This window comes from Gastrolobium bilobum, unplaced genomic scaffold (genome assembly GCF_033153095.1).
Source record: "Gastrolobium bilobum isolate Gb01-03AN ecotype WA unplaced genomic scaffold, APGP_CSIRO_Gbil_v1 utg4340, whole genome shotgun sequence".
Classification (NCBI taxonomy): domain Eukaryota; kingdom Viridiplantae; phylum Streptophyta; class Magnoliopsida; order Fabales; family Fabaceae; genus Gastrolobium; species Gastrolobium bilobum.
The window spans coordinates 29,486-42,292 of record NW_026896972.1 but is presented as its reverse complement, the minus strand read 5'-3'; the positions used below and the strand labels follow the sequence as shown (position 1 = coordinate 42,292).

Below are 12,807 nucleotides of genomic sequence, written 5' to 3'. Positions count from 1 at the left end.
GGTAGGATCATTTGACATCGGTGTCAAATTTAAAATTTGACACCTCATCTGAGAGCCGTTAGATCAAAAAAGATCAACGACTCTGATTTGTAAGCATGTGACACCATTGATCTTTTTTGATCTAACGACTCTCAGATAAGGTGTCAAACTTTAAATTTAATACTGGTATCAAAGGATCCAACCTCATATATATATATATATATATATATATATATATATATATATATATATATATATACATATATTTATATTGCATAAGACAAAATTATCTCATGCACACACAAAAAATTGAGTGAGATCCACTCAATATTTTGTGTGTGCATGAGACAAAATTTTATATCATACAACATGAGAAACTATATTCCCATAATCTTTACGTAATGTTGTGTAATTAAATTTTACAGCATTAGAAGTCTCTACTTGATCCAATGGCCTTCTCCACCTCACCCAACAAAACTCCCTCTTATGATCCAAAAGATCTGTTCATTTTAATGTTGTTCATCTACTATCAAACTTAATGGCAAAAATTATCCTGCCTAGTACAAACAGTTTCGCTCTCTCCTCGTTGGCTAGATCGATGCCAAAATCAGTGAAGGTGTTGATACCGTGGCTATTCCTATTGGGTACGCCAAAACCAATCACACTACTCTTGGTTCTTGTGAACTGATGACGATGCCTTTGCAATCATGGTTTAGACTCAAACGAGCCTTTACCTGTTGGTCCCAATCCTGCATAATGTTGCTAAAGGATCATCTTAGTACCTTCACAAGGAGCAATTACCTTCACTCTATTAAGGCAATTGCTAATGAACTTGCTCTTATTTGCCATCATCCTATTGATGATCTTGATCTAGTAATTCATGCTCTCAATGGCTTGAGACCAGAGTTAAATGATAGCTCTAGTTTTCAGCATATGGGATTTGCAATGTTTAAAGAGCACTTCAAACAAAATTTAAATGGAACCAAAATAGTTTCCCTAGGAAAATATAGTATCACAAAATGTATCCATTGACTATGCTAAATAATTTGTTGTTGCTTGTAATGTTAATCTCGTGTGTCCTCTTGTTCTTCTGGCAATGAAATTTAAAATAAAAGGTTACCACTCCCAAATCAAAAGATGCTCCACCTTCTTCTTAACCCTGTTGTCATTTGTCACGTGTTCTTGCGCGTAAATATTTTCCTTGTGTTAATTCATTAAAACTTACATTTGACCCTAACAAAAATCGAACCAGGGATTGACTCGGCGAAACCTTCAAGCGATAATTTGATAGTTTTAACAAGTTATATTTATAATAAAACCATAACTGAATAATATTCAAATTGGAACCATAATTTATGTTTCGATCAATTCAACCCGTTTGTAAGGATGAACTAGGAATCCATATCATCATACACTGCCACGATTTCACAAGGCTCATTTAAAGAAGACCAAATGTAGTGAGTGTCACATACGTACAAAGCTTACGAAAAAACAAAAGCTACTTTGCTTTTCACTGAACTTTAAAACACAGAAAGTGTTGAAAACCTAATAATGAAACTATACAAAGGTACATTGTTAAGATTGCCTAGTGAATATTTGAATTTTCAGAACTGCAACAACATGAAAGCATGGGAATGATCCACCAGAGGATGAATCTTTGTTAATTTACAGGAGAGCATGTGTGCTCGACTTGTTATACATCACGGATCCCATCACCGTTGTTGGCCCCATAATTTATATTCATGCTTCTGAGCTGCTATTTATGCATAGATGCAAACAGAATAAAGATGATCATGTCAGCCAAAAGAAAACCTCAAATTAATAACAAGATATCAAATTATAACCTTTTGACCAATTGAATGATTTCAGAGAAGGAAGTCAAGAAAACTTTCACCTTCTCAACAGCCTGTGAAGAACCAGATAAGACTTGACTACCTTCCCTAAGGCGTTGCAATTGGGTGCGAAGCATTTGATTACGTTTCTCTCCCTAACAATTGACACGGTGATAAGAGAAATGGAATACAAGGTCAGAAGACAAAAAAGAAATGACCAGTGCCTATTACTTAAGGGCCTAAGGCAAGCCTCAATTCTTTTCAATCAGTCATGTTTTTGTGGCCTGGCAAAATATAAATCGCAGTTTATTCCGAGTTCAAGACATCACCATTTCAGCTAAATATACATTTGTATATGATTTCAATTTGTAGTGCATAATAAAGTGATTTATATTCACAAGCCTTTCAACACGTGTTGTATGTAGAGGGGTTGTGAACAAAGACCAGCACTGTTATGCTGCAAGAAATAGCTCGACATGGACCATAGCAAAGTGAATACTTTTTTCTGGAGTCCATAAATCCGAGGACGGTAAAATATGGCTATTCCAATTTGAGAGTAATAGAATAAATCCCCCATTGGAGAGAGGAGATAATATGAAAATAGTGAAACAACCACTGAGAGGAAAGAGTATTTTGTCCTTTTATGTGGGTTAAGACAGGATAACCAAAAAGGAAAAGGAGTATGAAAATGTGTAAAAAGACTCAAAACGTACAATCCCTTCAACCAATGAGTAAGAAAGTATTTGTTTTCTAGTCCACTTTTAGCATAATTTGATCAGGATGCACTAAGGTAGTAGTAGTACACCTACCAATTGCACCATATGCATTAAGTGTTGGATTTCATTCTTCTTTGCTGTAGACAGATTCTCAGCAACATCCATTATATTACTCCTGCAGTTGTATCAATGCTTCTCTATTGAGTTCAAATAATCAACATATCGTAATTGCAATTACCAATAAATACCACCATAAGCAGGCAAATTGAATAAATAGTGTTATGAAATAATCATCATAGGTTCCAAAGTTTAATCTGAAGGCAAACCTCTATCAACATAGATAAAAAAGAGACTAACGAAAGTGAACCTCATGAGGTTTAAGACCTAGGGTCGTATAATTTGCTAGAATATAAGGAACAACACAGCATAAAAAAAGTTGTACTTTGTCTGATTGTTAGAATAGTATAAGTATCGAACAAAAAGCAACTCAAGGGACAACACAAATCTCGAAATTTTTGTTACCCATTAAACTAGGTTACAAAATATTGTCCGCAGAATAAAGAGAAGAAAAGACAAATAACCCCTACCCCTTCATTATCCAAACTTTATTATACGCAAAACAACGCACAACATAAAGGGCGTTATAATAAATTTTGTTCTATTATATCCATAGATATCACAAATGTTTTAGTCCTATGATTGTCCCGTGACTCAATCATTTGTGCTGTACTGTTTTGTTAGTACTGTCCTTAATATACATCAAAGGCAACCGTAAGCTTCATTAAGTGTTACTTTGAAGGCCAACATGAAGGATTTTCTTTTTTAATATAACTATCTCACATCCTATAATAGACTATTTAAAATGCTCTTTGGCAAAATCATATAATACCTATTTGAAACCAAGAGATCAAGATCTTGCTCTTCCACAATTTCCTCTACAGCATCAAGAGTGGCTCCAACCTACATGAAAGATGAGCTTCAAATGACAGACTAACTAGGATACAGTAGAATTGCAACTGCTGCCTGTATGTCTTATGCAGAGAGTAAGACCGTAAGAGCATCATAGCCTGCATATTTCACATCTAATGCAGATGTCAAGGCGAAAAAAGAAAATGGAGAAACTACATACTTGTTTCCAAACCTAATCCCTGCCAATCATGTAACAATAATTCTTATATCCAAATCCCAAATGTGCCATCTGCCATGATGCAAATCTAAAATTTCTTGTTGGCCTGCTGACAACTTTCCCTACCCAGGCCTCCCCCTCTCTGGCCTCTGTTAAGTTATAAAAAAGTGTTCAATACTTTCATTTGAGTTAAAGGATGTGGGTGTAACTGTGAATGGTCCTATGACTCCGTAGGAACTGCAAAAGATTTTAAAAAGAATATCTCCAAAGCAAAAGCTTAACTTGTAGAGAACTGGTCGTTAAAACTCAAATAGAGTTAAAAAGGTTTGATTGCTTAACCAACTCAGCAAGTTCTAAAATTTCTTAATTGGAATTTTCAAATTGAGTTATGGGCAGATTTAATTAAAATAACAAAAATTTCTATTCATTTTGATCAATTGTTTTATTTGTTTATTTTAGTATTAATTATTTCAACTATTACCAGTGAGTGAGTGGTATTTGAATGTTTGCAACTTTAATTATAAAAGTATTCTTGAAAACAAGCACAAGAATAAGATGAGATTCTCCTAAATTATTAATTTCATTTGATTCCATATATTGTAAGAATTTGATTAAGAAAAATGTATAATTCCAAACTGCAATAACATGTCCATATTATTTTAATTGTATTTTCCACAATTCCAATGGTTTATTCAAGTATGAATAATAGGATAAGAGCTCCATTAAAGTGAGTTCATATCTAAAGTGAGAAAGTAAAAGTGTATCCACCTTTAAATTTTAGAGGGTTAAGATCATAATTCATTTTAGATCGAATCAAGGGATGAATGATACACCTTTAATTACTCACTTTAAAAAAAAAAACTCACTTCAGAGGAACCTTATTCAAATTAAAGCATTATACTGAAATTTTTTAAGTTGCCCCTTTGATTTCCACTAATCTTAATCATAACTCAGAACTCCATAATATGATGGTGGAAGTTATATGACGAAAAATTAACAAATTTTATGGAAAAAGTGCTTCAAGAAGGACCGTGACAACTACATAGAGAAGCAAATATGATGTGGAACGAAATGTCTAATTGTATCGAGCGAGTGGCAACAGGGGTATTAAGGAAAAGTAAAGGGAACAAACATCAAAGAAAAAAAACTTGGTGGTGTAATGAAGAGGTGCAGAAGGAAGTCAAACAAAAAAGAAAATATCTCAACTGTTTGCATAAATGTCCTAACGAAGCGAATTTACAAAAGTTTAGATTGGCTAGAAAAAATGCCAAGAAAGCAATGCAAGAGGTTAGAAGCAAAGTTTTCTTCGATATATACAAAATACTTGGGAGCAAAGAAGGAGAAAATGTCTCTATAGGTTTTAAAGATAAGGGACAAGAAAAGTAAAGACCCGACCCGAGTTAGATGCATTAAGGATGAAAATAAAAAACTTCTAATAAGAGATGCTAAAGTTAAAGAAGGATGACGAACTATTTTAACAAGCTTTTAATGGGGAGAACAACGGAAGTGAGGTGGGTTTAGAGAACACATTTGATGACTTAAACAGAAGGTTTGTGCATAGAATTAGAGCGCATGAAATTAAGGAGGCATTAAAGCAGATGAAGATTAGTAAAGCTTTGGGACCTAATGGAGTGTGGAGGTGCTTATGGGATATGACAATAAGTTGGTTGACCAATCTTTTTAACAAGATTCTCTAAACTAATAAGATGTCTAATGAATGAAGACTACGCTTCTGCCTATCTACAAGAACAAGGTGGGTATCTAGAACTATTCCAACTATAGAGGTATTAAGCTTATGAGTCATACAATGAAGTTGTGGTAGAGAGTTTTTGAGCATCGATTAAGAATAAAAACCAAGGTCTCTCTGTAAATCAATTTGGATTTATGCTGAGAAGACCTACCATGGAGGCTATCTTCTTGATATGATAGTTTATTGATCTCAAGACAACGTATGATAGAGTCTCAAGAAAGGTTATGTGGTGGGTTCTCTAGAAAAAAAAAAAGTACCTTCAAAGTATGTAGAGACAATCAAGGACATGTATGATGGTGTTACTACACGTGTAAAGGCTTGCAATGACACATCAAGATACTTTCCAATCACAATAGGTTTAGCCAAGGGTTTGCTTGGAGTCCTTATCTTTTAGCCCTAGTTATGGATGAGCTAACAAAAATATCAAACACGAGGCGGCAGGGTGTATGTTATTTGTAAATAATATTGTGCTTATTGATGGGATCAAGGCTGATGATAACACTAAACTAGAGTTATGGAGAAGATCATTGGAGCCTAAAGGATTTATGTTAAGTCGAAGTAAGACAGAATACGTGAAGTGTGAGTTCGCCACAACAAGAGAAAGAGGTCAAGAAACAGTGAATATGCTAGGACAAGAGGTAGCCAAGAAAACTGCATTTAGATATTTGGGATCAACATTGGAAAAAAAGGGGAGAGATTGTGAAATGTAAGCCATAGAATCAGAACAAGTTAGATGAAATGACATAGTTTATCATGTTTTTGTGTGCGCAAAACCCATCTTAGGCTAAAAGGAAAATTTTATAAACATCGGTAAGGCCTGTAATGCTATAAGAAGTAAAGTGTCGATCAATACAAAAGAAAATGAGCATAGATTAGGAGTAGCTGAAATGAGAAATTAAGGTGGATATGTGATCATACAGGGATGAATAAGGTAAGAAATGAAGATATTTTAGATAAATACAATTGAAGAAAAGATGAGAGAAACATAGATTGAAATGGTTTGGGCATATTCTTCGAAAACCCCTAGATATTCCAATAACAACAAAAATTTGTTACCAAGAACATGGCACAAAGAAAGGAAGAGATGACCAAAATATACTTGGGGGAAAGTAAAAAAAATAGACTTAATAAAGTAGGAAATAGATTGACGTACGGTCTGTCGACGAAATGGAGAAAACCCACTAGCATTGTGGAGGGGTAGATTTTTTTTTTTTTAATGTTCCAGACAGTCCTTTTTCCCTATATTTATTTATTTTTCATCTGCAATCTGTTTTTTTTTTTTTTTTGTTCATTGACCGCCGACCCCAACTAGTTTGGAATAAAGTAAAAAGTTGACAAGAATCCCTAATATTTTTCAGATGCTGTATATCCCCTATTATTTCAGCTTCCAATTGTGTATCCCATACTTTCAGGGCTTGCTTTCGACCTGTATATCCCGCAAGAAATTCATGGTGTATTTGTAGCTCATGCTTTTATAATACAATCTAAAGATCCATATACAATAAAACAACAAAAAATTCTCCCTTTAAGTTAATTGCACTATGTCAAGGTTGAGCAACCTAGATACAAAAGTCTTCAAAAAAAGTTTGAAATGTTAGAATAAAACGACAGAGACAATAGTGAAGTGATACCTGTGTTTGAAGACAGATTGCTTCAAACTCATCCTGTAAAAATTGACAGTGCATTTAGAATTTACACTTTTTTATCATAATAATAACATTCTTAGGTGCTAAAATTCTTCTAATGTGTATATAAATATAGTTACGGGAGATAAGCAATTAAGTTAGTGTTTTCTATCTGTTTGTCTCTGTTCCTGTGTGTGAGCATGTGTGTGTGTGTGAGAGAGAGAGAGAGAGAGGGAGAGAAGATAAAGAAAGATAATAAAATTGCACAGTATTCAAGAGCTCATCATTTGAGAAAAAAAGAAAAGAAAACAAAAGAAAAATATTAAACAAACATTGCATAACTATTCAGAATGATTTTCAAAAAGAAACCATTTCAGTTTTAGTTTGGAAATAATAGAACTACCCAAAACAGTTTGCTTTAAAAAAATATTCCTCTATATCTAAAATGTCCAACAAACAGGCCCCGAAGTTCCTAAAGGAATAAACTGAATTAGGTTAAGGTATTCTTATGAACTTCCATTGCATGTATTTAATATTTGGTCCCTAACACATTTCAAGAATATAATTTAGTTTACTAAACCATAGAAAACAGAGGTGGGTACAAAGTATCTGAAATGGTGAAATTGGCATCAGGCTTTTTAGCTTAAGAAAAAGGAACTGAAAGTAAAAACATCAAAAGTACTATTTAGATAACATCCTCAATTGTTGTGAGATGCATCTAGAAATGGAATGGATTCTATATCTGACATTACCGACATCAACAGTTATAACAAACGTACCTCTATATTTTCGTGCAAAGAAGTAACGACCTGAAAGGTTTGATACATAAAAGGAAATTAGCAAACAACTAAAAGAAACTTGAAGCATTTCTTGACACCTAGCCTTTGAAATTGTTGAGATATATAGTCCTACATTGGTTGTATGTGCAACTAATGTGGAGTTTATAAGGACTTGGGCACTCCCACCCTTTGAGCTAGCTTTTGGGGTGGTGACCTCAAGGTTCTTAACATGGTATCAGAGCCTCGCCGCCCCCCACTTTCTCTTGTGGAGTTTCTTAGCACAGGTAGGCTGGACCTGTTGCATTGTCCACGCTTCAAGCCCAAAGGGCTCTCGTGTGAGGGGGCGTGTTGAGATATATAGTCTCACATTGATTGTATGTGCAACTAATGTGGAGTTTATAAGGACTTGGGCACTCCCACCCTTTGAGCTAGCTTTTGGGGTGGTGACCTCAAGGTTCTTAACAGAAATATAGAAGAAAGGAATGTATACGTATTCAGCTGAGATAAGAGGAATGATACACAGTGTTGATATAGCTTGATTTGCTAGTAATACTCATTGATTCCTTTTGTAATTAGGACAATAGATGCTGTAAATAGGTGTATAAATCCCAATGATTTAGGGATTTGATTGTGTAATCTTGTATTATAATACCATCCTCGAGTTGGTATTAGAGCCTCTATTCTTCTGAATATAAGTTAAATTTCAGTACTAGATAAGGTGGTCTTATGCATTGTATGCACTTCAAACCCAAAGGACTTTTGAGTGAGGGGACGTATTAGATAGAAAACCATTCACATGTCCTCACCCAACAGCTTAAAATTTTGGAATAGTTGGCTCGTGATATAGTTTTCTTGACAAGTTAAAAGGGAGAGGCTTGATACCAACAAATGTCTTTAAACAGCTTAAATTTCGTATCAAAATAGATGTTCCTAAGTAATCACAGTTAATGCCTTGTTCATTTTATTTAATTCATATGTAAAGACGGTTTCTTTAACTTGACCTCCTGTTGATATAATCAATCATCAACACCACCTTAGAACCTATTTAGTGTTAAGTTGTTGAGGAATATAAATGTATAATTTCTAACTACAACGGAGGACCACAAAATTTTCAAGATTAACATTGACATAGATCATCAGTAAAAGCTCCCACATGAGAATCAGTGTAAAGCAAATCATTAATATCAGGGGTATCACTGCCCTGATTTCAAAACACATAGTTGATTTAGAAAACTGGATATAGGTCAAACTTACTGGAATATTTTTTTTCTTTTTCTTTTTTGCTAAAACTCAACATTCAGAAATATATTTCTAATATGAAAAATTAATATCAAGAGATCATACCTGAAGAAATAGCAGATGAAGCAATTCTTTTTCAGTGTTGGTGAAACTTGAAAATGCTTTATAAAATTCCTTTTAAAATCAAAACATAAACATGGTATCAATACATAGCCATTTAAAGGTTGAATCTAACTGAAAATGTGTCTATTTGTTAATTGCAAAATATTAACATAATTTCAGACTTGTAGTTGAGCAGTCAAACTCGATCCATAAGAAAATGAGGTTTGCTATCTCAAAATGGGTGAAAGATAACTCAACCATTATTTCCTATAAAGCCAGTATCGCAGTGTAGATATGTCAAGGCTGTCTTTTTAGAGCAAAAGCATCCAGTCTGAACTAGTTACATAAATCTGGGTAATATCTTCTACAATTAAAAAGTACACGGAGTGATACTGCACAATTGAGATGTGAATTACCAAGTTGTCATCTTTAATACATGAGTCGGCTGGTATTATTCAAGACATTCCTCATTTTGTATTCAAAATTCCAATCTCTTCCTATCTTCAATTGCTTCTTTTGGCCTAGCTTTATAATTGCTAATGTCATCTAGTTTATTGAAAAAGCAACAATCTGAACTCCTCACCAACTACTCCACATTATAATTATAAGATTAATGCATAAGGAGGGTGTGGCACACTAGGAACAGAGATAGTGCATGTGTCTATCTACAAATTTGAAGGGGACCAATACATGGGGGGAAAAAAAGACAATACCGGTTGATCACTTGATCCCGGTCTTTACCAGGGAGCTGTGGTTATATGATGGGGAATTTGATTACCCATATCCCCATTTCTCAATTCCCCTTGGGTTGAATAGTAGTAGTCCCTCCCCTTCCCCGTCAAAGTGCTTAAGATTACAATAATAATAATGTTATAAGAATATGAGCATGAAATACAAATCAGTTGTTGGCATTTCTAATGAAAAGAAATAAATTACAAAGTATGCTTCTATAGTTCTATTTATTAACTTAAAAACTTAGAATGATAGAGATATTCAGTTCCTCAACTCACAGTTATTAAAAAAAATTATTGGCAACAGCATGCAGAGATAAAAAGTTAAAATTTTTTACATAACTATTGTTCCCCCACTCAGTTTTTCCGTGAATCCAAAATTAAAAGCAGCCATGAGAAGAGAGATAAGAAAGAACAATGGAGTGTACCTCCTTTGAGCATGAAGTGAGCAAAGAACGGAGAGCAAACTTGAAGGACTTGTTCAAATTGGAGAACCTGGATCCGGTTCCAGTAGAAGGTGATGATGATGCACCGGCACCAAGTTCAGTCCTTTTGTCCATTGCCTGAGAATCAATGACTATGAAGAGTGATCAGAAACAGAACAGTCACCAAAATAAAAGCAGATGGAAGGTGAAGCTCACACATGTGATTCAAGTGTCAGAAGCAAATATGTAAATGACAATCACGTGCAATAAGTTCCTCTGAAATTCTTTAGTCTTTCTTTGAAGGGCTGAATTTTCGTTTTTCACCAATAGATGTTTTTCATCCTACTGTGATAAAAAACAATAATGCAGCAAACTGAAACATATAGCATTGTAAAATCAGAAAGCTAGATTAACATATGAGCTAGAAAAGAAGAGACAGGATATGGGAATATGCTCAAAATTACAAGCATTTGACACCCATTTACATACATTATGAAGCAGATTTTGGAATTTTGTTTACTAATTTAACCATAATCACTAGGGAGACTACTGCACACTGTATGTCAACCATGCACCACAGTCTCTTAATTATTTCATTACAGTTGAGAATAATTGAGCAGCAATGTCATTAGGCTATTGATTTTAAAGGATATATTCGCATGGGGAGAAGACTAGTTGGAATATTTGACACGCAATTACATGATCCACAAGGTGCGAAACATAAGACATGAGACTATTGGGTGCTATTAGTGGCAGCAAGTGCAACTAAGAAGGGAAACTCATACCAGCTTGCAGGTTTTCTACAACAGTTATAGTTGAAAAAATGTACATTAAAGAAATATTTCATTTCCAGTTCAACTTTAAAGAAAAGCATGTTCAACAATCTCCCCCACTGTCCCAAGTCCCAAAAAGTGACAATTGGTTCAAAAAAACTGATAATAGTTAAGTTGAAGAGTTCTGATAAATCCCATTATTCCAATATATAGCATAACTACAATTAAAGAATATAAAAAAAAAAAACCAAATGGTGATAGCTTAGTTGGCGCTAGGAATCTAGGAATCTGAGCATGTGGGGGGTGAGGATATGTGTTTGAGCCTCCTCAATACCATCTTTGGGAGGGATTTAAAGCCTTAATTCCGGAATCTGCCCCCGATTAGTATCGAAGCTATGAATCGTTTGTAATCTTTCCAATAAAAAAAAGAATAAATCAAAGATAAAGTTGATTAATTGTAATTACTAACGTTGGCTTTGGCTTATGGACTTACAGTTAAAATGCAAGACAAGATTCGACATAAACATTTTATAAATGACCGTTTTCTATCCTCGTTTGAAAGCTAGGGTTCCTGCTTTCCCTTGTTCATCTTAGCATTACATCCCCTTCTATCTTTTTATCCCCAATTTGTCCACGAAAGTTAAGCTACTACATTCACCTCAAACCAACACAAACAAACCAAACTATTCCTCTCTCTCTCTCTCTCTCTCTCTCTCTCTCTCTCTCTCTCTCTCTCTCTCTCTCTCTCTCTCTCTCTCTCTCTCTCTCTCTCTCTGTGTAGAACCATTTATAGTGGAAATGAAATTGAAAAAAGACAAACTCCTAACCTTTATAGTGATTAAGTAGAAGCAGAGGCGCCGATGCTAACACTCTGAAAATGTGGATGTTCTTTTGAGAAGACGGTGTGCTCAACGATATTAAGAAGAACACAATTATGGACGTAAAGATTTTCGCATCTGCGTGGATCCACCACGGAGCGGGTGATTACCCATTGTATTAAATCATTTTGGGGAATGTTACTCTCATTTTGTTTTTGTTTCGGGGGCGTGTGGTATAGGAGAAATTTTTATTTGTCCGTAAATCTCGATTTTCAAAAATATAATTTTTATATTCAATTTACGATAATATTTGAAAATTTAAAATTTAAAAAAATTCAATTTTCCAGAAATCCAAAAAAAATCCGTGTACCAAACGGCCCTTTAGAGTAATCATTATTAAAGGATAAAAAAAAAGAGTGGATGAAAGTTTGAAAGCGATATAACGTAAGATAATTACCTCACGTAAATTGAAAGTAGTATTTTTCGTCATTTTACATAGGAAAAATCGTTTCTATGCATGAGATAAACTTAGTCTCGTAAAATTTCAAATTTATGTCAATTTTGGGGGCTCTGGAAAAAAAAAAAAAGTATTTAGGAGAGGTTATAGTTATTACTTATTTTTCTTACTACTTGTTACTGTCAAATCTTAACCGTTGATTTCCGTCAATCAAACGGTTATAATTTATGGGGTCATATTTATTAATTAATTATTAATTTGCAATAAATTATAACTGTTAGGAAATCAATAGTTAAGATTTAGTAGTAAGAGATAGTAAGAAAAATAAGTAGTAAGTATAACATTTTTTTTTTGGAGGTTAAGTATAACATTTTTTAAGGTATTTTAATAATTTTATTAAGTCTTTAATATTTCTATGTTATAGAAGATAAATTTATATCTTATATATATATATA

The 12,807-nt window shown here is 34.0% G+C and overlaps 1 protein-coding gene across 6 annotated transcripts; it reads right to left on the bottom strand.

Annotated features, from left to right (window-relative positions):
• Positions 1 to 1,348: 1,348 nt before the first annotated feature.
• LOC133303132 (uncharacterized) lies at positions 1,349 to 12,042 on the bottom strand. 6 transcript variants are annotated; one of them, XM_061503010.1, is made up of 10 exons: positions 11,905 to 12,042; positions 10,521 to 10,677; positions 10,308 to 10,442; positions 9,152 to 9,220; positions 7,808 to 7,837; positions 7,035 to 7,067; positions 3,417 to 3,487; positions 2,621 to 2,702; positions 1,874 to 1,966; positions 1,349 to 1,735 (listed from the first exon to the last, which is right to left on the bottom strand). In XM_061503010.1, the coding sequence occupies exons 3-10, from the start codon at positions 10,437 to 10,439 to the stop codon at positions 1,673 to 1,675; spliced, it is 573 nt and encodes a 190-aa protein (XP_061358994.1). In that variant the 5' UTR covers positions 10,440 to 10,442; positions 10,521 to 10,677; positions 11,905 to 12,042; the 3' UTR covers positions 1,349 to 1,672. The 6 variants fall into 6 exon arrangements, with proteins under 6 accessions (XP_061358994.1, XP_061358993.1, XP_061358997.1 ...); XM_061503009.1 differs by having other exon boundaries at positions 10,308 to 10,456; positions 10,523 to 10,677; XM_061503013.1 differs by having other exon boundaries at positions 1,349 to 1,732; positions 10,523 to 10,677.
• Between the last annotated feature and the right edge of the window lie 765 nt (positions 12,043 to 12,807).

Coding starts and splice junctions, on each gene's coding strand:
- LOC133303132 (XM_061503010.1), bottom strand. CDS start 10,439: ATGGACAAAAGGACTGAACTTGGTGCCGGTGCATCATCATCACCTTCT. Junction 2,703..3,416: donor GATCTCTTGGTTTCAAATAG/GTATTATATGAT, acceptor ATACAACTGCAG/GAGTAATATAATGGATGTTG. Junction 1,736..1,873: donor CTTCACAGGCTGTTGAGAAG/GTGAAAGTTTTC, acceptor ATGCATAAATAG/CAGCTCAGAAGCATGAATAT.